This window comes from Carcharhinus amblyrhynchos, chromosome 12, assembly GCF_965287045.1.
Source record: "Carcharhinus amblyrhynchos chromosome 12, sCarAmb.v2.hapA, whole genome shotgun sequence".
NCBI classification, from domain to species: Eukaryota; Metazoa; Chordata; class Chondrichthyes; order Carcharhiniformes; family Carcharhinidae; genus Carcharhinus; species Carcharhinus amblyrhynchos.
Window position 1 is genome coordinate 4,284,660 of NC_137335.1, and position 25,667 is coordinate 4,310,326.

The 25,667-nt window shown below is 45.5% G+C and overlaps 1 protein-coding gene and 1 pseudogene across 1 annotated transcript in view; both read right to left on the reverse strand.

Annotated features, from left to right (window-relative positions):
• pcsk2 (proprotein convertase subtilisin/kexin type 2) overlaps positions 1–25,667 on the reverse strand; it is a 63,785-nt gene that overhangs the window by 23,520 nt on the left and 14,598 nt on the right. Inside the window, exons 2-6 of the mRNA XM_080199717.1 lie at positions 16,934–17,038; positions 13,128–13,241; positions 12,252–12,360; positions 10,504–10,541; positions 2,749–2,825 (exon numbers count right to left, since the gene is read on the reverse strand). Coding sequence (XP_080055843.1) covers positions 2,749–2,825; positions 10,504–10,541; positions 12,252–12,360; positions 13,128–13,241; positions 16,934–17,038 — 443 coding nt within the window. The remainder of the gene's footprint in view (positions 1–2,748; positions 2,826–10,503; positions 10,542–12,251; positions 12,361–13,127; positions 13,242–16,933; positions 17,039–25,667) is intronic.
• Positions 2,324–2,421, reverse strand: LOC145351241 (U6 spliceosomal RNA; annotated as a pseudogene).

A 25,667-nucleotide genomic window follows, 5' to 3' on the forward strand; every position in this document is an offset into this window, starting at 1 on the left:
AATAAAGGGATTTGGGTGAAGGGACTTTGGCCTCACAGACTCATTGTGAGGGGGTGAGGGGGAGTTGCAGAGATCAGTTCCAGTTAGGAAGGCCCCTCATGTTTTGATAAAAACAGCGGGCGGGTTTATTTTAGGTGTGCACTGTGCAGGCTGCAATGCCCAGCTGTCGGCAAACGGTGGAGGTGCCCCCAGCAATGCCATGCAGTGAGCACGTGAACGCCCTCTTAAAGGGGCCACGCCACCCACAGTCACTCCCCGAATGCACAGTGACCCCCCATTCCAGACACACTTGGAATAACGATGTTTCATAACCCATTGCTGAGTTACAGAACTAACTGTGTCCCTTGATAAACACAAAGTGCTGCGGATGCTGGAATCACAGAATAAAGCCCCAGCAGGTCTGACAGCATCTGTGGAGAGAGAATAGAGCCAACGTTTCACGTCTGGATGGCCCAGTGTCACGGCTCTGTTCTCTGTCCGCCGATGCCGTCAGCTCTGCTGAGATCTTCCAGCATTCTTCTGTTTTTGTGTTCATGTTGGCCACCGTGAAAAATTGTAATTAAGGATGGAGAAATCCTATTATTACCAAGAAAATGTACAACCCATTGTAAATACATCAATGACTGTAGCCAAGAATAGAACAATAAATACAGATTACATCTGAGTACAGCAGTCCCTGACTGCGAATAAACTGTTGTTTATTACCAATGGATTAGTCTTGTCTGATAATGAAATTTGTGTTGGTTATATCATCAGCCTACATATTCCTCAGCTGTTTGCCAATTGTGTAAGCCCCTTGATTTATTAAAACCCTTTTAATAAATCAATAATGAACTGATCATATATCTTGCTGGCTTTATACTGAGAGTTTTATAGCTGCACTTTTTCACAAACCGGGCATATTCCAGGATGAGGGCAAACACAATTGGGGTTTGCACTTTCTCCCCATGTCTGCGTGGGTTTTCTCTGGGTGCTCCAGTTTCCTCCCACAGCCCAGAGATGTGTGGGTTAGGTTGATTGGCCGTGCTAAATTGACCCCAGTGCCAGGGGAGTTCGCAGAGTGAATATGTGGGGTTACGGAGATAGGGCTTGGATGGGATTGTGATCGGTACAAACTCGATAGGCTGAATGGCCTCCTTCTGCACTGTAGGGAATTCTGTGATCGCACACCTGAAATGAATACTAAAAGTGATCGTACTGACGCAACATGGCCGGAATCTTCCCATCCTGCTCGCCAAGGGAATCACAGTGAGTGGGACACGATCCATACAAGGGTTCTTGGATGTCAGGCGGGATTTTCCGGCTTTTGGGCGAGCGCGGCTGGAAAATCCCGTTCCGTGCTACTGGGAAAACACTGTTTAGACGCAGACATGGCATTTCCATCGCACCTTTTGGGAAAGCACAGCAGTGGAATGGGAGCAGCTCCCAGATAATTCCCACATTATACAGAATCTGCAGTACAGGAACAGGCCATTCGGCCCAACTCCTCTATGCTGGTGATTATGAGCCTCCTCCCAGCCCCTCTTCATCTCACTTCTAGTCCTTTCTCCCTCTTGTCTGGTTTCTCCATAAACACATCCCATGCTATTTGTGAGCTTGACATTTTTGCCACTTTTGAGTAAATCTCACAACTTTGAATATACTCAACAATTTGGTATCCACACCTCTCTGGGGTAGAGAATTCCAGAGATTCACAACTCTCTGAGTGAAGAAATTTTCTCCTCATCACATAGGATCTCTACAGTGCATGAGGTGGCCATTCAGCCCATCGAGCCTTCAGCCACAACAATCCCCGTAACCCCACGTACTTGCCCTATCAATCCTCCTCACATTAAAAGACAATTTAGCATGGCCAATTCACCTAACCTGCACATCTTTGGAGGGTGGGAGGAAACCGGAGCACCCAGAGGAAGCCCACGCAGACACGGGGAGAATGTGCAAACTCCACACAGACAGTCACCCGAGGCCGTAATTGAACCCGGGTCACTAGCCCTGTGAGGCAGCAGTGCTAACCACTGTGCCACCGTGTCCTAACTACTTGAGTCCTTAGCCTGAGACTGTGACTCTGTGTCCTAGATTCCCCGGCCTTTGGAAACAACCCTGAGCAGTATAATTCATCAGATCTGAGATGATTAAGTGTTATAAATTCTAATATTAAATGAAAAATTTGGTAAGTATTTAACTTGTGTTTGGTTTCAATTTTTTTGTACATTTCTGCTACAGGGAGAACATGCAGACTCCGCACAGACAGTCACCCAAAGCCAGTATCGAACCCTGGCTCTAGGCATTGTAAAGCAGCAGTGCTATCCACTGTGCCACCCCCAAGAACGGTTCATGAATTTGCATGTCACCCTTGCACAGGGACCATGCTAATCTTCTCCGTATCATTCCAATTCTAGAGTATGCGCTGCCAAAGTGAGCATGATAATGGATAGATAAGCTCAAAGGCATTCCCAACCGAAATATATGAGCACGAATTCTGCAAAAGTCGAAAGCACTTTGGTGCTAAAGGAATATAAATTTGACAGCAGCTAAACACGAGAACATAAAGTGCATTAAAATTGCTTTGGGTGGGATGCACATCTTCAGAAAATCAATACCAAATGTAACCTAGACACTCACTGCTCTCTATCACTAAATAGCCCCAATCGCCCAGCATATTTATACTTCAGCAAGAGAGTACACACTCTGACATTGAACCAGCCTGCTCAAAGCTTCCTAAGAATGAACCACTTGTGTCTAAGTTACCTGTTAAACCAATCGTCCGTGTAACGTGGGTATGGATATGGATCATTGCTGCTGAAGTCATAGCTGGCTTCTGCATTCTGTAAGAGATATGTATCCAAAATTTAACCTTATAAAGACAAAAAATGTATTAACTTAACAATAGACACTATGTTAAAGTTTATTTATTAGTGTCACAAGTAGGCTTACATTAACACCACAATGAAGTTACTGTGAAAATCCCCTAGTCACCACACCTGTTTGGACACACCGAGGGAGAATTTATCATAGCCAATGCACCCTAACCAGCATGTCTTTCAGACTGTGGGAGGAACCCACGCAAACAGGTGGAGAATGTTCAGACTCTGCATAGGCAGCGACTCCAGGCCAGGACTCGAACCCAGGTCCCTGGCAGTGTGAGGCAGCAGTGCTAACCACTGTGCCACCATACCTTCCCTGTATGGCTGTATGGAAGTTGAATATTGCTCAACAGAAAGACATGCCGAAGCTTTTCATCTTGCACTCATCTTGCCGGACAAATGCAAGAATGCCAAGTTTCAAACAATCACAACAATTTATATTACATGAGCAAGGAATGCTGTTTACAATCAGCACCTATTTCTCCTGGAGTACAAATTGAAAGGAAGCAATAACTATATTGCACATTTTAATTACTAAGCATTTGATTTATTAATGGCACATGTATCAGTATACAGTGAAAAGTACTGTTTCTTGCGCGGTGTACAGACAAAGCATACTGTTCATAGAGAAGGAAAGAAGAAAATGCAGAATAGAGTGTTACAGTCACAGCTAGGGTGAAGAGAAAGATCAGCTCAATATATGATAGGTACATTCAAAAGTCTGATGGCGGCAGGGAAGATGATGTTTTTGTGCTGGTTGGTACGTGACCTCAGACTTTTCTATCTTTTCCCCGATGGAACAAGGTGGAAGAGAGTATTTCCACGGTCCTCAATTATGCTGGCTGCTTTCTCGAGGCAGCAGGAAGTATAGGCAGAATCAATGGAGGAGATATTAAGACAGGTTACCACAAACTTGTGATATTGATGTAAGAAGTGTCTTAAAGGAGGAGAGAAGTAGAGAGAGGCAATTCCAGAGCTTAGGAGCCAAGTGGCTGCAGGCATGTTGGAGCCGGGAATGCCTAGAGGTCAGAATCAGAGGTGCACAGAGATCTCAGCGGGCTGGAGGAGATCGCAGAGATCGAGTGGGACAAGGCCATGGAGGAATTTGAAAACAAGGCTGAGGGTATTGCTGGACTTGGAGACGATGTAGATCATTGAGCAAAGAGAGTAATGGGACTTGTTGTGAGTTAGGGAACAGTTAACAGTTCCTGAGATCAGCTTAATGGAGCAATGGAAGATTGGAGAACAGCCAAGAGAGCATGGATTAGTTAAATCTGGACATAATTTGGGTTTGTCACATTCTCAACACCTAATGTATGTTCTAACCACATGCTATACACTTGTAAACTCCCCAACACAGTGAAGAATCATGAATTATTCTCCCTTTAGTCTGCGGAGTCACTAATAACTCAATATTCACCAATGTTTCTGTAATATTTTTATTGAAGGAAGTAAATTGGGGGACTTTTAGCCACAAAAGAAGTGGGTGGGTCCAGGTTGGATGGGAGGTTAGAATTTTAAAAATCTCAAATCAGATCTCAACCAGACCCTACCCTGGCATCAGAATATTAGACACTTTGGGCAACACTGCTAACCACCGTGGCACCATGCCACCCAAAAGGGCCAAGAAAGGATCAATCATTTAGGGCTGTGATTTTGGACTTGCAAGTGGAGTACCCCAAAAAATAGTTGGGAGGCACTTTAAAATGACTCCCCAATGCATTCTTGATGCTGGGGAACATTCTGGGATAGGTTGGGAAGGGGATTGGCTATCCAAGTTAAAGGCTCCAATTAGAGACGATTTTTCACCTCACCAGCATCTTGCTGCCTTCACTGTGGTTCCTCTGCCCAGTACAGAACCTACCAGCTCAATAGAAATAGCCTCCCAATGGCAGGCTGGGGTAGGGGAATCATCAGAGCCAGAAGGTCCATGCTCCAGAGTGGGGGCTACATTCATAAAAGGCCATACTGATCGGGATTTCCTGATGGATCTGCCAATCTGTCCTTGTTATTTAATGACTAAAACGTTTCCATGCTGCCCTTCTTCCACCCTCACCTCCTCACTAGCTCCTACCTCTCCCATCATCTCCATCACCGACTCCTCCCTCTGCCAGGAACTACAGACCTGGAGCCTCATCGTATCCCAAAAAACAGGATCCCAAAGCCATCAGGAAAATGATCTCATAGAATCTCTACAGTACGGATGGAGACCATTGAGTTTGTACCAACCACAATCCCACCCAGGCCCTATTCCCATCACCCCACACATTTGTCCTGCTAATCTCTCCAACGCTAATTTAGTATGGCCAATCAACCTAACCTACACATCTTTGGACTGTAGGAGGAAACCCACACAGACACGGGGAGAGCAGTCCCCACACAGACCGAGGCCTGAATTGAACCCAGGACCCTGGTGTTGTGAGGCTGCTGTGCTAACCACTGTGCCACCGAGTCTAGTTTCAGACTTGCCAACCAGCACGCAACATCCTCTCAACTGCTAACCTGTCAAGCCCGCTTGGAATTTTGTAATTTCAATTAGATAATTTACAACAGATTAATGCAAATATTAATCAGCAAATTGTAAAATCACATTCCCGGGGAGCTGAAAAAGCCTCCATCAAGCTTCCTTCTGAAATTGTAACTTAACTGCCATTAAAGTTAAGTTTAATTAGAATCACAGAATCGTACAGTGCAGAAGAGACCCTTCGGCCCATCAAGTCTGCACTGACACGCGAGAAACACCTGACCTCCCATCTAATCCCATGTACCAGCACGTGGCCCATAGCCCTGAATGTTACGATGTGCCAAGTGTTCATCCAGATACTTTTTAAAGCATGTGAGGCATCCCACTTCCACCCCCCTCCCAGGCAGCGCATTCCAGACCCTCACCACCCTATAAGTAAAAAGGTTTTTCCTCACGTCCCCCCTAAACTTCCTACCCCTCACCTTGAACTTCTGTCCCCCTTGTGACTGATCCTTACACTGAGGGGAACAGCTGCTTCCTTATCCACTCTGTCCATGTCCCTCATAGTCTTGTACACCTCGATCAGATCACCCCTCAGTCTTCTCTGCTCCAACAAAAACAACCCAAGCCTACCCAACCTCTCTTCGCTGCCTCAGAAAAGCAGCCCATATAATTAAGGACCCTACGCACTCCGGCCATTCTCTCTTCCATTTTCTTCCACTGGGAAAAAGTCTGAGGTCACGTATCAACAGATTCAAGAACAGCTTCTTCCCTGCTGCTGTCAGACTTTTGAATGAACCTACCTCACATTAAGTTGATCTTTCTCTACACCCTCGCTATAACTGTGACACTACAGTCTGCACTCTCTCCTTCCCTTCTCTATGAACAGTATGTTTTGTCTGTATAGGACGCAAGAAACAATACTTTTCACTGTATGCTAACACACGTGACAATAATAAATCAAATCAATTCAAATTCATAACTTAAATGTTCCATCCCAGACAATAAACTTGCAGAATTCACATGTTAAACCAATCTGTACAGATTTATTAAGCTGGATTAGATCCGTTTAAACTACGCAGTGACATGCTGCCAAAATCTAACCATCAAAAGATATTTCAGTGGCTTTGAGAGCTTCATGTTGTTGCCTTAATGCTGAGGCAGTCCCCCGCAGAGCTGTTAAGCCTCTGAACATCAGTCAGACTTTGAGAAAAGAAAAGCAATCTATTTTCTGCCCTGTCTCTTGAGGTTATTTAAATAATGAAGGTTGTCATGGCAGCCTTTTTAATCTCCGAGCTGGCCAAGAGGAGATGTGTTTGGATGACACCTCCGGCTAGTAGCAAGAAACCACGGGCCTTCCCTGCTTCCCCTTGAGGGGCTGAATGGTCTCTGCCCATTCCTACGCAAGTGAAAACTCGTCCTCAAATGTCCTCCTTTCTTGTCCCCCAGTTGATCACCACGCCACGATTGAGAGCAAGTTGCTTTATTTTTAGTATCTGATATCGTCTGGAGCCATTTTACCTTCCTGGTTCCTGCCCAGGGGTGGCACAGTGGATTGGCACTGCTGCCTCACAGCACCCAGGGACCCGGGTTCAATTCCGGCCTCAGGTCACTGTGCGGTGTGTGCACATTCTCCCCATGTCTGCGTGGGTTTCCTCCGGGTGCTCCAGTTTCCTCCCACCATGCAAAGGTGTGCAGGTTAGATTGATTGGACAAGCTAAATTGGCCCTAGTGTCAGGGGGATTAGCGGGGTAAATATGTGGGGTTACAGGGGTGTAGGGCCTGGGTGGGATTGTGGTTGGTGCAGACTCGATGGGCCGAATAGCCTCCTCCTGCACTTTGGAGATATTTGATTTATTATTGTCACATAGATTGGGATACAGTGAAAAGTACTGTTTCTTGTACACTAGACAGACAAAGCAAACCGTTCATAGAGAAGGAAAGCAAAATATATAGTGTTACATTCATAGCTAGGGTGTAGAGAAAGATCAATTTAGTGCAAGATAGATCCATTCAAAAGTCTGATGGCAGCAGGTTTTTATGTGACCTCAGGCTTTTGTATCTTTTTCCCAATGGAAGAGAGAATGAATCCAAAAGGTTACTTATCTATATGGAGGAAGGTCAATGATCAAGTGCGTAAACCTTGTATTCCAGCCCTGTTCCTCAACCAATCCCTACCCCAGGGTGTTCATTATGATTCTGCATGTTATTACATTAAGAATTCTCTTCAACAGCAGCTTAGTGACCAGAGTACGAAGACTGCCTCTGAGTCTGCTCTTGCAGTGACACAGTTAGAGCCTGAAGGGGTTTGAGCTCCCTGATCATATTAACAGGGACATCATCACCGGCGTTTAACAATCTCTGGCACAACCTGTCTTTATTTTTTTAACACTCGGTCAAGCGACCAAGTGAAATTCTGAAAAGAAAATGCATGTTCGTTCATCATACCTCATTGAAATTTATTCCGTTTAGTGGCAAAATAATGGAATAAAAGTCATTTCAATTAATTTCTCATTTATTTTTGGCAATTATTCTCACAAGAAGGGCTTCAATGGACATTTTATTTACTAATGGGGCATGGACGTTGCTGGCTGGGCCAGCATTTATTGCCCATCCCTAGTTGCCCTTGTTCAGAGGGCAGTTGAGAGTCAACCACATTGCTGTGGCTCTGGAGTCACATGTAGGACAGACCAGGTAAGGACGGCAGATTTCCTTCCCTAAAGGACATTAGTGAACCAGATGGGTTTTCCCGACAATCATTTCATGGCCATCTTAATTTTTTTTATTGAATTCAAATTCCACCATCTGCTGTGGCGGGATTCGAACCCGGGTCCCCAGAACGTCAGCTGAGTTTCTAGATTAATAGTCTAGCGGTAATATCACTAGGCTATTACCTCGATTCAGAAATTTGAGGGATAAATTGGACCAAAACATTAACAATGAGGCCTAATGTGCGTAGTGGGCTATCTAGAAAATGTTTAAATATTCCATGTGACAAGTTGCTATACGCACGAGCTGATAATGATACTGTGAGAGAAACAGGGCATCTGGAACTATAGGGAATGGTGCAAATCACTGTCTATTCCTTTACCAATTAAACTGAAGGATCACAGAATTAACAGCGCAGGGATTGAGAGGGATGTCGGGATTGGGATGTGTCATTTCAATGTCGCATCAGATACAGGCAGAGAAATGAGAAGAGGAAAAGGAAGAAAACTCAATGGTAGCAGTCCCGATTCTGAAACTAATTCATGCAATTGAATCCATCTTCAGTAACGATGGAAGCAGTTCCTTTCGATGTGTATCTCATCCCTCTTATAACAGAAGAGGCCAAATCTTCCAGTCTCTGGATTGTCAGAGACCAGACACAAGTCTGAAGATACGCATGTCAGAACTCTGTGGAATTCCACCCTCCCCCCACCCCACCCCACCAACTACCCTCTGACCCACGAATACCCTCCCAACCTGTCTTGACCACGCTTTGATACAACCCAACCAACCCCATGCAATTATCTCCTGGCCACCCAACTATTGCCCCCTAACCTAAACTAACTACCCTCCCCAGTCATCCAACTACCTCCCTGACCTGACCTTACTCCCCTCTTGATGCAACATGTCAACCCCCACCCCACAGGGGTTGGCACTGCTGCCTCACAGTGGAATTGAACTCAGATTCAATTCCAAACTTGGGTCACTGTCTGTGTGGAGTCTGCACGTTCTCCCCGTGTCTGCATGGGTTTCCTCCCAGTGATCCGGTTTCCTCCCACAGTCCAAAGATGTGCTGGTTGGGTGGATTGGCTGTGTTAAATTGCCCTTTAGTGCCAGGGGGACTAGCTAGGGTAAATGTATGAGGATAGAGCCTGGCTGGGATTGTGGTCAGTGCAGACTCGATGGGCTGAATGTTCTCCTTCTGCACTGTAGGTTTCTATGATTCTAACTGCCTATCTTACCCAGCAAGACAACCCTCTTAATCACCCTGACTACACGGCCCCTGACCTGATCCAACCATCCTCTGAACTCAACCTTTCAATCAACTGACTGCCCCCTGACCCAAGCATCCCCTCGACCTGGTCTGACCCCCCCATCAACTCACTACCCCCCTGACCCTACCCGACTACCCTCATGACCTGACCTAACTACTTCCCCCCAATCAACTGACAACACCCCCTCCCTACCACAACCCCCCCTGCCCCACCACACCCCCAAAACAACCCAACCATCTACAAGGCACAAGTCAGGAGTGTGATGGAATACCCCCCACGTGCCTGGATGGGTGCAGATCCAACAACACTCAATAAGCTTGACACCATCCAGGAGGCAGCCCACCACCACCCCGCCGAACCCCGACCACTCGAATACCATTCCAACCCGTCTCAACTGCCTCCAACCCAACTGCTCCCTCATATACCCAATCATGTACCCACCTTCCCACTTACCCACATAACTCTAACCCCAGCCGCCCATCTACTCATCTGTTTCACCCACCTCACCCAGTTCACTGTCTCACCTGCTTATCCATTCACCCACTCACCCATTCATCCTTTCATTAACCTTCTGTTGCCCGGATCTTAAACATTTACCACTACGGCAGCCATGCCACACAGCAGGGACACTTCCTGCCTTCCCCTTGCTCCACTTCGCCCCGATGGAACTCCCCAAGGGATGCTACGTTACACGTTTCTGGGAAAGCCGGAATCGGAAGACTCTGGAAGAAAGTTGGAGCAGCGTCCAGGCAGGGTAATTGGGTTAGAGGGTTATGGGGAGGAGGCAGGAAAATGGGGATGAGGAGTGGACTCGATGGGCCGAATGGCCTAGTTCTGTTCCTACATCTTATGAACAAGAGTAGCGGGAATCTGGTGACAATCATTGCCGCTGGTTAGAGGATCCAGTTCCATTGAACACCAATGTAAATTTGGGAATTCTGCCAGGTAGGGATATGGGGGTAGGGCCTGGATGGGATTGCGTTCGGTGCAGACTCGATGGGCCGAAGGGCCTCTTTCTGCACTGCAGGCTTCTATGATTCTATTTAGGTTACTGCTTCTGTTCATTTTGTAATTCAAAGGACATTTTCTCACAAGCAGACAATGACTACCTTTGATGATTTGCGACATCTATCAACACATCCACTCTTGCTATAAAATAAATTACAAGCCAGAAAATTCACTGTGTACTTACATAGTTATCAGCAAGGTCAGGGTGTAAGTAATCGATCCCTGCATTGAAACAATAAATACATTACATCCGCTGAATTTCAAAGGGGATTCTGCAAACTGATCAAATTACATTTTCAGCAGCTTTGAAGGGATTTGAAGAATGGCTTTAGAAATATCTCGAGTTTCCACAGTTACGGCATCAGTTTTCTTGGATCAGAGACCATTCCTTCCACAAGGTCTGGTGTAATGGGCATCACTAAAGTTTAAATATAAACATCCTGAAGATAAGGGGTGGCACGTTGGCACAAAGGTTAGCACTGCTGACTCACAGCGCCAGGGACCTGGGTTCAACTCCCAGCTTGGGTCACCGTCTGTGGTTACATGTTGTCTGCGTGGGTTTCCTCCAGGTGCTCTGGTTTCCTCCCACGGTCTGTAAGACGTGCTAGTTAGGGTGCATTGACCCGAACAGGCGCTGGAGTGTGGCGACTAGGGGAATTTCACAGTAACTTAATTGCAGTGTTAATGTAAGCCTTACTTGTGACTACTAAATAAACTTTTTACTTTTCAATAAAAGGGAAAATGTCCTCCCTCCCTAACAGCACAGCAGGTGTACCTACCCCTGCAGTGATTCAAGAAGGCATCTCACCACCACCTTCTCCCACCAACTAGGGGTGGGCAATAAATGCTGGTCCAGCCAGCGACACCCACACTCTGTGAGAGAATTTAAAAAATGACCGCCCCTCATGACTTTTAAATGTGGCAGGATTTAAATTAGAACTGAAATGATTTTAACAAAGATTCAGGTGAAATGAGTCACGTCTCAGAGGTTGACAGTAAACCAGGGCTGAGGAGAAGAATTCTCGGGGAACCTCAGACCTCTTCTATTCCCCCTTTGTTCTCCAACTCATTTTGGGTAGATTACATGGGAAAAGACCACCAACATCCACTTACTTCCTCAAAATTAAGTATCCAGTAAAAGACACAGAGAAACTCGCAAGCACATACTGTCAACAGGCTTATAGTGTCATGTGAGTGTACCTTTACGAAAGCTTTTCTTAAAATCATGCAGCTTACAGCTTCAGCAATGTCATCAGGGAGCGGGGCTACACTCCTGCATGATAGGGGTAATAGGGGTTTCAGTTTCATTTGTGGCAATCAGGAGATAGGGGTTTTTTTTCTTTTGGGCTTTCAGTTTTGTTTTGGGGAGTGCTTTTTGGAAGCAGTTTAGGAGCAAGTTAAAAAGCAGTCTCCTTCTCTCTCTCCCTGTTCTTCTCTTTGTTTGGTTCTGAGACTATTATCTGCTGCCTTAAAGAAGCTGTATTCTGGGAAACAGATTCGACTACAACCTCTTGTGAGTTTCTTCACAAGGGATTTTCAATCCAGGAGGCCAGATTCCTGTAAATGAGTGGGCATTAACCTATGCTACGTTGTGTTTATTTGGAGGGTTTTTTGTATTGGATGCTGGCTTTGGTTGGAGCACAGATATTTCCTTAAGAGTCGTACATTATCTCGGTTGCTGTGTTTCTTGTTTGTAATTGTTAAGAGTTCTTGCTAAGTGTTTCACTATACATGTCAACAATATTCTTACTTAAACTTTGTTTTTGATAAAAGCTCCTTGTGGGTCAGTTAAATCACACCTGGAATGAACCCTGTCATGCTCATCCTAGCTAAATTCCATGTAAACGTTACAGGTCAGATGAGCTTCATTGAACCCCTTGAAGTATCTAACCTGACTTGTAACAACAGTAACAACAGTCAAAGAGCTCTTACCATCATCCATGATCGCTATGGTTACTCCTTTTCCAGTGTAACCCAATTCCCAAGCCTCGGCAACATTAAGATCTAAGCCAGGGGTTCCATCTGCTTGACCTGTGTTGACCTGTTTGAACAGGAATAAGGACACACACGAGATGAACGTGTTGCAATATATATGCACTGTTCTTTCCCAGAGCTTCAACCCAACTTAAACCCAACAGGAACAGAGCGGGGAGGGGGAGGAGTTAAAATGTCAGGCTGGCTGGGATCAACCTGTGCCAAATAATGCCCCATCCATGGAGCATGGAGCCGTTATACCCCCTGTCATTTCAACTGCTGGGTTTCTGGGGGTGTAATGGCTCCATGCTTCATACATTTTCCTTAGACAGCACTTTTCAAACCTGCAAACTCTACCACCACAGGCAGACGCAGACACATGGGAACCCCACCATCTGGGCGTTACACTCTGAGGCACGTAATAATCCAATTTGGAAATATATCGGCCATTCCTTCTCTGCCACTGGGTCAAAATCCTGGAACTCCCTCCCTAACAGCACTGCGGGTGTACCTAGCCCACACTGACTGCAGCGATTAAAGACGGCATGGGATTGTGATTGGTGCAGACCGATGGGCTGAATGGCCTCCTTCTGCACTGAAGGGATTCTATGATGCTATAATATACTGGTACTCCCTACCTGGGAACACCATTGGCACATGGATTACAGTGGTTCAAGAAGTCCACCCACCCACCACGACCCTTCCCATGACAACCAGGGATGGACACTAAACGCCCAGATGCCGTGGGAGAAGAAAAAGTCAATGAGGGGTAACAGGAACAGGTAAACATTGAGCACAAGTTAAAGAGATGTAGGTAAGTTAGACAGTGCTTACAAGATACCACTGTTTAGTAAACAATGGATCATTCATCATGATACCGATTTCACTAATGCTTCGATATCCTCGCTTCTTTCTGTTAAATGCTTCTTGCTGCAGGACATGTTTTACCTGGAAAAGAAACATTCGACATGAGTAAATACATCAATATTAAATTGAGCTTTAGGATTCTAAAGGCTGCCATTCAAAATTTCAAACCAATTGCATGAATTGCAATGTCTCATTCTCTACATCAGGAGCACAATTTCGACTGGGTTTCCAAGGTGTTTTAGGGGTGGCGCGGTGGCACAGTGGTTAGCACTGTTGCCTCATAGCGCCAGGGACCTGCGTTCAATTCCTGGCCTCGGGTCGCTGTCTGTACAGAGTCTGCATGTTCTCCCCATGTCTGTACGGAGTCTGTATGTTCTCCCCATGTCTGCGTAGGTTTCCTCCGGCTGCTCCGGTTTCCTCCCACAGTCTGAAAGACATGCTGGTTAGATGTATCGACCCAAACAGGAGCCAGACTGTGGTGACTAAGGGAATTTCTCAATAACTTCATTGCAGTGTGAATGTAAGCCTACTTGTCACTAATGAGTCAACTTCTCTGACACTATTTTCTCAATATACTTTTAAACAAACATGCGCTCCTCCAGAGATCTCACTTTTCAGTATTCATCTCACAAAAGTGAAAAGAAAGACAGACAGAAAAGCAGTCACTACTCCTGTCCCACATGGTTGTAATGCCTTATGTACCTTGTACACAACCCACCCCACGAAAAACCAGATAAAAACCAAGGACAGGGGCACAGAGGAGATTTACCAGGATGTTGCCTGGCCTGGAGAGTTTTAGTTACAAAGAGAGATTGGATAGACTGGGGTTGAGTTCCTTGGAGCAGAGGAGACTGAGTGGGGGGACACGGTGTATAAAATTTTGAAGGGCATAGAGAGGCAACAGGAAGAGACTTTCCTCTTGTTGAAAGGATCAACGATCAGGGGACATAGATTTAGGGTAAGGGGCAGGAAAGTTAGCGGGGACATGACTAAAAACTGTTTCGCCCAGAACATTGCCGTATGAGGAACGGTTGAGGACTCTGGGTCTGTACTCATTGGAGTTTCGAAGGATGAGGGAGGATTTTATTGAAACTTACAGGATACTGCGAGGCCTGGATAGAGTGGGGATGAAGAGGATGTTTCCACTAGTAGGAAAAACTAGAACCAGAGGGCACAACCTCAGGCTAAAGGGACGATCCTTTAAAACAGAGATGAGGAGGAATTTCTTCAGCCAGACAGTGGGGAATCTGTGGAACTCTTCGCCGCAGAAGGCTGTGGAGGCCGGGTCATTGAGTGTCTTTAAGACAGAGATAGATAGGTTCTTGATTAATAAGGGGATCAGGGGTTATGGGGAAAAGGCAGGAGAATGGGGGTGAGAAAAGTATCAGCCATGATTGAATGGCAGAGCAGACGTGGTGGGCTGAACGGCCTAATTCTGCTCCTATGTCTTGTGGTCTTATGGTCATGTGGAACTTGGCTATCATGAGGACAGCCTCAACTGGGATCTTGGGTTCGTGTCACACTATCTGTAACCCTCAGGACTTGCCTGGGCTTGCAACATCTCACTTGCTATCCTGCCCGGAGACAATACACATCTCTTTAAACTATCTTAATGTTATCTCCACTCACATTGTCTGCACCTTTAAGACTTGATTAGCTGTAAAGACTGGCATTCTAATCAATATTCTGTAAACTGAGTGTGTGTCTTTATATGCCCCTGTTTGTGATCAGAACTCCCCACTCAACTGACAAAGGGACAAAGCCCTGAAAGCTAGTGGCATTTGCTACCAAGTAAACCTGTTGGACTTTAACCTGGTGTTGTGAGACTTCTTACTGTGTTTACCCCAGTCCAACGCTGACACCTCCACGTCATTTTAAAACAAACAGCTCTCCAGTGGCAACTCTGGAAGTAATGAGGCCAGCGTTGATATTGGAAAAATGACCTACATTTATATTGCATCCTCGGATGCAATTATTTCTGCATCCTCGGAACATCCCAAAGTGTTTGATAACCAATGAATTCTTTTTGAAGTGTGGTCGCTGTTGCAACAGTAGGAAAATACTATGGGACCAGGTTACCTGGGAACTGCAACCGTTTGGTGTGTAGGAGTCTCAGATCATTATTGTTATGTGTTTTTATTTTGCTGCTGTGACCTCTCCAGGTGCGTTCAAGTGGGACCACATGAAAATTGCAAGAGGCAATTTGGCGGCAAATCAATTCAGACGGAGGAAAGCGTTAGAAGAATTGCTGCCCCTCCCCTCCCAAAATGTCTGGTGCACAGGCTCCCCATTATCAGATAAGAGCAAATTACAAAAGGTCCCCTGGACTCGAAACCTCAGCTCTATTTTTCTCTTTACAGATGCTGTTAAACCTGCTGAGATTTTCAGCATTTTCTCTTTTGGTTTCCCAATTTCAGACGCTGTCCCATCACGATAGACTAGAAAATCCTCGCTAACAGTCTAGCAAGGGCAGGGCTATCGGTATTCTTCCTGTTACTCTCCTATCCAGCTAATGCTTCACATCTGACGCTGCATTCTAGATGTATGGATATAAATGTTTGTGTCTGTAGCATTTTTTTTTCTTTCTAATCAAGTGCCCAGTCAGATTTATCCTCAAGTGCAAAATACCGCAATTCAACGTCCATCAGAGACAAGAGTTGATTGAATTTCATTTCAGTCTCGAGCAATTGAGCGCAAACCGTTTGCCTTTTGAGGCTTTGTGACTTTGTTCCAGCCACTTGACTTTATTCTGGAGAGACTGAATGCCTTCAGCTTCCTTGCGCTTGTGAAATACAACAAATGTGAACAAAACTAACCACTATGCCACCATGCCACCTATCTCAGCTTTCACGTGTTTGATGTTTATCATAATGGCTGGAATCTGATAGGAACGAGAAGAGGCCATTAAGCCCCTCTTCCGCCATTCAGTTCGATATGGGTTCATCTATATCTCAACTCCTTTCATGCAGAGTGGGAGAGGGGATTACCAAAAGGAGGAAGTATTTGTCTCCTCTTTCCCTGCATTATAAAATGTTTATGTCCTTGAAGTAATAGAAATAATCCATGTTTACTTTATTTTGTAATATTTACAATCTTTGCTCACCCATCCTCAAGAGAACGAACTGAATATAATTTAATTGCGTTTACCAGTCCGCATCATTTTAGTTAGTTTTTGTTATGGAATAGGGTGCCCCAATATGAAAAGTCAGCTGACAATATTGATGGCAGTTTTTGAATTATTTGTGAATTCGGTCACTTTATATTTAATGTTCATTTGTTGCTGTTTCTTTATATTGCATTCTCCATTTAGCAGCGACTCTTTATCCGGACAATTAAATTTAAATTCCTCCCCCCCCCGCTCAGGATATGATACAGGCTTAGAAAAGGGAGTATCAAACCTCCTCGACATTCAAACCACATTCTCAATGGCCTTTGCTGACAAGTTGATAGCTACCCCACAGTGAAACTGCACAGACGTAACAAAATGTCATTCCCTCAGCTCCGCGTCTCCTGTTGTAATGATATGACCCAGTTCAGCAACAAACCCAGGCTGACCGTATCTGATGCAAATTACATCTGATAGAATTTGAATAAAATTAGAAAGCAGTAACATGCGTCGAATCATCGAGACGTTTCAAAGATTGTGTTGCTCCTTTCTCCATTTCTTCACCACGGATAGTAGAGTTGTTTTTTGTTTCCCGCTGATTAGCTGACCACATTACGAACTGTTGCCTTGGTAACAGCTGCCGAAGGGTGGAGAAACATTAGCTTACCCTTGGGTCCTTTACCAGATAAAGCTTATGACGAATGCTGCGTCTTCTTCTGGACTTTGGAACACCACTATGAGTGAAGTGGAAGAGCCTTTCTGCAAATGGCAGCTGTGGGAAAACAAAAGAAATATTTAAGAACATCTTATTGGCAATGTAAGAACCATCCTGAGTATCTTATGTGGCACCTTCAGTCAAGAATAAATGACCAGACCCTTTTTAACTTCCCCTTTCATGAGGGGACAATTCTTTGAGTGGAAAATGAATGTCAAACCGCATTTGGAATATCGTGAGCAGTTTTGGGCCAGGGAAGGATGTGCTGGCCTCGGTCCAGAGGAGGTTCACAAGAGTGATCCCAGGAACAAAGGGTTTGTCATATAAGGAACGGTTGAGGATTCTGAGTCTGCACTCGATGGAGTTTAGCAGGAAGGAGTGGGGGGGGGGGGGGATCTAATTGAAGCAGACAGAATTGAGGGGCCTGGATAGAGTGGAGGAGGTTTCCAACAGTGGAAAAGACAAGAACTCGAGGGCACAACCTCAGACACTCCTTTAAAACTGAGATGAGGAGGAATTTCTTCAGCTACAGGGTGGTGAATCTGTGGAACTCTTTGCCACAGAAGGCTGTGGAGGCCGGGTCTTTAAGACAGAGGTAGACAGGTTTCTTGGTTAATAAGGGGATCAAGGGTTACGGGGAGACAGCAAGAAAATGGGGCTAAGAAAAATATCAGCCATGAATGAATGGAAGACCAGACTCAACGGGCCGAATGGTCTAATTCTGCTCCTATGTCTTATGTTTTTATGGTTTTATGGTGGTTTTTATGGTATATGAAATTTTACACCCTCTCCAATTTTAATATCCATTGAGCAACATCGGGGGGGAATAAAACCAGATCATTCCACCTCATCTCATCCTCACTCAACAATTCCATTTAATATCACAGAAAGATTTTCTACAACACTCATAGGAATATATGAACAAAGGGCAGGAATAGGCCATTCAGCCCCTCAAGCTTGCTCCGCCATTTAATAAGATCATTGCTGATTTGATAGTAACCTCAGATCTGTATCCCTGCCTACTCCCAATAACCTTTCACCCCCTTGCTTCCCAAGAATCTCTCTACTTCTACCTTAAACTATTCAAAGATTCTGCTCCCTTTGTCTTGTTAGGAAAAGAGTCCAAAGAATCCCTACAGGGCAGAAGGAGACCCACCAAGTCTGCACCAATCACAATCCTATTCCCATAACCCCACATATTTACCCTACTAATCCCTCTGACATTAGCATGGCCAATCCACCTAACCTGCACATCTTTGGAGGAAACTAGAGCACCCAGAGGAAACCCACGCAGACACAGGAGGATGTGTAAACTCCACACAGATAGCCACCCAAGGCTGGAATTGAACCCAGATCCCCGGCACTGTGAGGCAGCAGTGCTAACCACTGCGCCACCATGCCGTTCAAAGAGCTCCAAAGACTCACAACGCTCTGTGTGAAAAAGATTGGCATCACCTCAGTTTTAAATGGGCAATACTTAGGGGATTTTTGCACTAACTTCATTGCAGTGTCAATGAAAGCTGACTTGTGATGCTAACAAATAAATAAAAAGTTAAAGGATAGTTTCTTAGTATGGCATGTTCTGGGACCAGCCAGAGAGCAAGCTATCCTAAACCCATTATTGTGTAATGGGATGAGATTAATTAGTGGTTTCTTAGTGAAGGCACCTCTAGGTAGCAGCGACCAAAATATAATTGAATTTTACATTTAGTTTGAGGGAGAGAGGAGTGAGTCCAAGACTGTGTTTATAAACTTAAACAAAAGCAATAATGAGAGTATGAAAGCAGAGCTGATTCAAGTGAATTGGCAAATAAGATTAAAAAAAAGGTCAAAATAAGATTTTGTGATAGAGAGAATAGTGTCCCTGCCTCTGAGCCAGAAGCTCCGGGTTTGAGTCCCCTACCAGGATTGGAATTCTCTTGCCCCGCCCACCATGGGAATCGAAGCGGGCAGGGGGATAGACCACGCAAAGGTCTGTTGACCTCAGGCAGGATTTTCCAGTTTCGGGGCGAATTGGAAAATCCCACCTCAGGACCTGATGACGAAGGAAGGTGCGCTCATAACATAACCAAACATGGTGCATATAAACCTGTAACATCCTTCCAATACACTGTGGCAGGCAGTAAAAGTGGGATAGACCTCAGTCAGTCATGCTTGATGCAAAATGGTGTCTCTCAAACCCCTGGTGACAGGGTTGCTAGCTTGAAGGTGGCACGGTGGCACAATGGTTAGCACTACTGTCTCACAGCACCCGGGACCCGGGTTTGATTCCCAGCTTGGGTCACTGTCTGAGTGGAGTTTGCACATTCTGCCTGCGTGGGTTTCCTCTGGGTGCTCCGGTTTCCTCCCACAGTCCAAAGATGTGCATTGGCCGTGCTAAATTGCCCCTTCATGTCCCAGGATGTGTAGGTTAGAGGGATTAGCAGGATAAATATGTGGGGTTAGGGGGATAGAGCCTGGGTGGGATTGTTGTAGGTGCAGACTCAATGGGCTGAATGGCCTCATTCTGCACTGTAGGGATTCTATGTACTCTAACCCACTCCTGGAAAAGCCTTGCTATGGGAACAGGTGAAAATTTGCTTTGGGAGCCACTGAGAGCAAGAAGAGAAATGAAAAAAAGGTCGATAGAGATGCAATAGCAAACACTGGAGGAGATATTTCAGAATACGTACATTCTGATGAGAATGAAACTGTCCAAGGAAAGTACACACCTTCTGAAGTTAACTAGGGAGTTAAAGATAGTATCAAACTTAAGGAAAAAGTGTATAATTGTACAAAGATAGATGGAAGGTCAGAAAATTGGACACAACGTAAGGAATGGCTAAAAGAGAGGGAAAGTTAGAGTCTGAGGGAAATATGGCCAGAAATATAAAAACAGGTAGTAAGAGTATTTTAAAAAGAAACAAGTTAACAAGGCAAGTGTTTGTCCTATAGAAACCCGAGTCTGGAGAACTGATAGTGGAAAACAAGGAAATGGCAGATTAATAGGGGACAGTGGTGGAGGTGGGATGCCTCACTCACATCCTTTAAAAAGTATCTGGGTGAGCACTTGGCACATCATAACATTCAGGGCTATGGGCCAAGTGCTGGCAAGTGGGATTAGGTGGGCAGGTCAGGGCCTTTCATGCATCAATGGAGGCTCGATGGGCTGAAGGGCCTCTTCTGCACTGAAGTATCATGTGATTCTGTGAACACAACAGGTATTTTGCGAGAGTCTTCACCATAAGAGGATAGAATCCCAGAAGCAGCAACAAACCAGGAAATGGAAGTGAGGGATGAACTCTGGGAGATTACAATCACCAGAGTGAATGGTTGGGGCTGTGGGCTGGCCTGTGCCCGCTTCCTGATGGATTTCATTCTTAACAGAAATGACCAGTGAGGAAGTTGATACATTGGTTTTAATTTTCCAAAACTCTCTAGATTCAGGGAAAGTTCCATTAGGTTGGAAAATATTAAATGTAATTCCATTATTTACAAAGGGAGGGAGACAGGAACTCGGAAATTACAGGCCAGTTATCTTAAAATCTGTCATAGGAAAAATAATAGAAGCCATTATTCAAGAAGTTCTAGCAGGGCACTTGGATATGCTCAAGCTAAGAAGGAGGTATTCAGCCCATTAAGCCTGCACCAACCATACCCTCACCCAGCCTCTATTCCCCTAACCCCACATATTTACCCTGCGAATCCCCCTGACACTAGGATCAATTTAACACGGCCAATCAACCTAACCCACACATCATGGAATGTGGGAGAAAATCGGAGCACCCAGAGGAAACAAACACAGACATGGAGAGAATGTGCAAACTCCACACACAGACAGCTACCTCACAGCGCCAGGAACCTGGATTGTGTGTGTGTATATGTGTGTGTGTGTGTGTGTGTGTGTGTGTGTGTGTGTGGGGCAGGGGTTGCGGCGGGGTGGTTACATTCACACAGCAGGGATGCAGATGTTAATAGAAAACCTTGGGCACTTACCTACCTTTCTGTAGGCTCAATATTCAGGCCTCAGAACTCAGTCCATCAGGACAAGTTCATTGGCAGAATCATAGGACCCCTACAGTGCAGAAAGAGGCCATTCGGCCCATCGAGTCTGCACTAGCCACAGTCCCACCCAGGCCCTATTGCCCATAACTCTACTAATTGCCTGACATTAAGGGGCAATTTAGCATGGCCAATCAACCAAACCTGCACATCTTTGGAGTGTGGGAGGAAACTGGAGCACCCGGAGGAAACCCACGTAGACATGGGGAGAATGTGCAAACTCCACACAGACAGTGACCCAAGCTGGGAATTGACCCGGGCTCCCTGGCCCCGTGAGGCAGCAGTGTTAACCACTGTGCACATCTGGCAAAGGGTCTCAGAGACAATGTTGATCTTTCTCTACACAATGACTGTAACACTACATTCTGCACTCTCTCCTTTCCTTCTCCACTATGAACGATACGCTTTACCTGTATAGCATGCCCCTAAGTTAATGTGAGTTTGTTCATTTGTTTGGTATGCAAAACAGCTACCTGTAGAGCATGGAAGAAACAATACTTTTCATTATATACTGATACACATGACAATAGTAAATCAAATCCCAGGACTGAAACATCTGAGTCTCTGCTCCATGGTAATATCTACCTCTGAGCTCACGTTCCCAGTTGCTTCTCCCACCACCCCAGTGGGGGTCGTAATCCACAGTTTGGGAATCTCTGACCTCAAGCTAAGGGTCCACAGTCAATATACTCGCTATTTATTGAAATGCACAGATTATTTGTTTGAGTGTATGGCCCCTTTGAAGTAAATTATTTGGTATGTAATAATTGAAAACAGTCAATGTGTGCGGGACCTGCATGGGAAACTTTGGATTGCTTCAGCGTTGACCATCACAGGATAAGGGGTTGGCCATTTATGACAGAGTTGAGGAGAAGTATCTTTGCTCAGAGAGTTGTGAATCTTTGGAATTCTGTGCCCCAGAGGGCTGAGGATGTTCAGTCATTGGGTGCAAACGAGACTGAGGTTGACAGATCTTTGTGCAGTGAGGAGTCAAGGGATTTGGGGTTAGGGGTCAGAATGTGGAGTTGATGTAGCAAAAAAACTACAAAATGTCCTGAACAAAGCCCAGTCCATCACTGGAACCAGCCTCCCATCCATTGACTCTGTCTACACTTTGCCTCGGCAAAGCAGCCAGCATAATCAAGAACCCCACACACCCCAAACATTCTCTCTTTCACCTTCTTCCATCGGGAAAAAGATACAAAAGTCTGAGGTCACGTACTCAAGAACAGCTTCTTCCCTGCTGCTGTCAGACTTTTGAATGGACCCACCTCACACTAAGTTGATCTTTCTCTACATTTTAGCTACGACTGTAACACTACATTCTGCACGCTCTCTTTTCCTTCTCTATGAATAGTATGCTTTGTCTGTATAACAAGAAACAATACTTTTCACTGTATATTAATACATGTGACAATAATAAATCAAATCAAATCAAAAGTTTGATCAGGATTTTATGAGGATAAACAAGCCTAAAGTGCTGAACGGCCTGTTCCTGTTCTTATTTCTTACATTCTTATATATCCATGTGGTCTTAGTCCAACCCCTCAGTCAACATAACAGATCAGTTTCTGTCTACTCTGGCCCACCTCTAAATTTCAAAATATTCTACTCAATTATCTCTTCATTTGTAACCTCCCTAATTGTACAAAGTTTGGGGAAACACGAGAGTTTCTATTTTTGCAAAGTGGCATTAATTTATTTAACGACAATTCCTTCTCCTGCTACCAAACATCCCACTGTTGATCCGTAGATTTTGTCACAGTTCTTCCCCCCTCAATCCTCAGCTCCCTCGCTCATGTCTAACCGTTGAGTTCCAAATGTTGATGAAGATATTTATGTTGCCAATGAGTCAGGGGAATACATTTGGACCCACATTACCATAATGTATTCTGTCACGCTAATTGCAAAGCATTATCTGAGACTGTTCTGAACGAAGCAGGAACTTGCACCAACTCCTACACCTGAATAAATTACACAAATGTAAATTAAACAGCGAACACCCTCACACACGTAACAATTTAGCACTGCCAATCCACCTAACCAGCATGGCTTTCAGACTGTTGGAGGAAAATGGAGCACCCAGAGGAAACCCATGCAGACACTGGGAGAACGTGCAGACTCCACACAGACCCGAGGCTGGAATCGAACTCAGGCCCTTTGCACTGTGAGGCAGCAGTGCTAACCACTGTGCCGCCCACATGTGAGGGTTTACAGGTAAAGGGTGTGGCTGGGTTGCTCAGTCAGACAGCCAGTGACGACTAGATGGGCCGACTGGGCTCATTCTGCACTGTGGGAATTCTATGATACTCACCCACTCAAAAAATGTAAAATCCAGCTTTAGGCCAATAATAATTACATTCCACGCTGACCCCTGACCTTGTACACTGTTCCACACAGGCCTGAAGAGCAATGCAGTCTGTTCTCTGGTTACCTTACCAGCTGGGTCATTCCGAGCACAATCTTGCCTGGTGGAGGTAGACTTGAAGGCAGGACCAGGATTAAGGTCGGAGGTGAGGGTACCGAGACGTGTCACCACTTCCCAGCAATCCTGCCAGGGGCTGGTCAACCCCCCCACCACCATGCCTCCCCACCCACATCTCCCCACCCCCTCCCCCGGCAGCGGCAGGCAGCCAGTAAAGAGCTATTCAGGCATCAGTGAGGAGGATGGGGAGGACCCTCCAGCCCTTGGGGCAGCTCCCCGTAAAACGCAGACCCCAACAGCACCATTAGTGAAAGGCCATTACTCAAACCAGCTCCCATCCATTGACTCTGTCTACACTTCCCACTGCCTCGGCAAAGCAGCCAGCATCATTAGGGACCCCACACACCCCAGAAATACTCTGCTGGGCCCTGCAAGGTGGCACAGTGATTAGCACTGCTGCCTCACAGTGCCAGGGATCCGGTTTTGATTCCCGGATTGGGTCACTGTCTGTATGGAGTTTGCACATTCTCCCCATGTCTGTGTGGGTTTCTTCCGGGTGCTCCGGTTTCCTCTCACAGTCCAAAAGACATGCTAGTTAGGTTCATTGACTGCGCTAAATTCTCCCTCAGTGTACCCAAACAGGTGCCAGAGTGTGGCGATAAGGGGATTTTTGCAGTGTTAATGTACATGTACTTGTGACACTAATAAATAAACGAAAAAAAACTTCCACCTTCTTCCATTTGGAAAATGGTTCAAAAGTCTGAAGACATTTACCCAAACTACTCAAGAACAGTTCCTTCCCTGCTGCCGTCAGACTTTTGAATGGACCCACCTCGCATTAAGTTGATCTTTCTCTACACTCTAGCTATGACTGTAACGCTACATTCTGCACTTTCTCGTTTTCCTCTCTATGGACAATGTGTAAAAAACAATACTTTTCACTGTATGCTGATACACGTGACAATGATAAATCAAATTAAAAATTCCTACAGTGCAGAAGGAGACCATTCAGCCCATTGAGTCTGCACCGACATCAATCCCACCCAGCTCCTATCCCCGTAACCCCATACATTTACCCTAGCTAGTCACCCTAACACTGAGGGGCAATTTATCATGGCCAATCCACCTAACCCACACACCTTTGGAGTGTGGGAGGAAACCGGAGCACCTGGAGGGAACCCAGGCACACATGGGGAGAATGTGCAGATTCCACACTGACGGTGACCCCAGCTGGGAATGGAACCTGGGTCCCTGGCACTATCAGGCAAGAGGATTTTCCCAATAACTTCACTGCGGTGTTAATGTAAACCTCACTTGTAACACTAATAAACAAACTTTACTTTTAAAAGAAATGGCATCTGCCTCCTGAAAATTTAACAAACGCTGGAAGATTCCAGCCTGAGTTTCTGTTAACAGATTTCCAGCATCTGCAAAGTTTTATTCTTAGAACTTTAGAACTGCCAGTCAGAAGTCACCTGGGAGTAGACAGCTTGTACAGCACTTTCACAATCAGCGCTGACATCCCAAATGAGGGCTAAAGTTTATCACTCACAGCTGGCAGTGTGTGGGAGGGACCTCTCAGCAAGAGGAGAACCTCTGACTGGTGTCTTTTCCATTTTCCACACTTGGATTCAGCTGTTGCTTTTACACACTTTGTCATTTCCATTCCGACCTCTCCATCCTACACTGCAGCAAACCCCAGGGACCACAGCTCATTTCAGATGGAGGTACTTTGCAGCCTGCCGCAGTCAGTAATGTGTCTCAATTTCATCACTGCAGCAATTCCCGAGAATGATTTGGCAGCTGCCGTTCACACCTCCTCCAGACCCATTCCCTGTTTCTCCCATTATCACCCTCCTTCGTCACAGAGTTTTGATTTAAGGGATATGGGCAGTGGGCAGGAAAGCAGATCTGAAGGTTAAGGTCAGTCATGTTCATTATGAGTAATGGACAGGCTCAAGGGGCTGTTCCTTCCGTTCCTATTTATTTTTATTTATTAGTCTCACAAGCAGGCTTATGAAGTTACTGTGAAAATCCCCTAGTCGCCACACTCTGGCGCCTGTTTGGGTACATTGAGGGAGAATTTAACACAGCCAATGCGCCGAACCAGCATGTCTTTCAGAATGTGGGAGGAAACCGATGCAGACATGGGGAGAATGTGCAGACTCTGCACAGACAGTGACCCAAGCTGGGAATTGATCCTGGGTTCCTGGTGCTGTG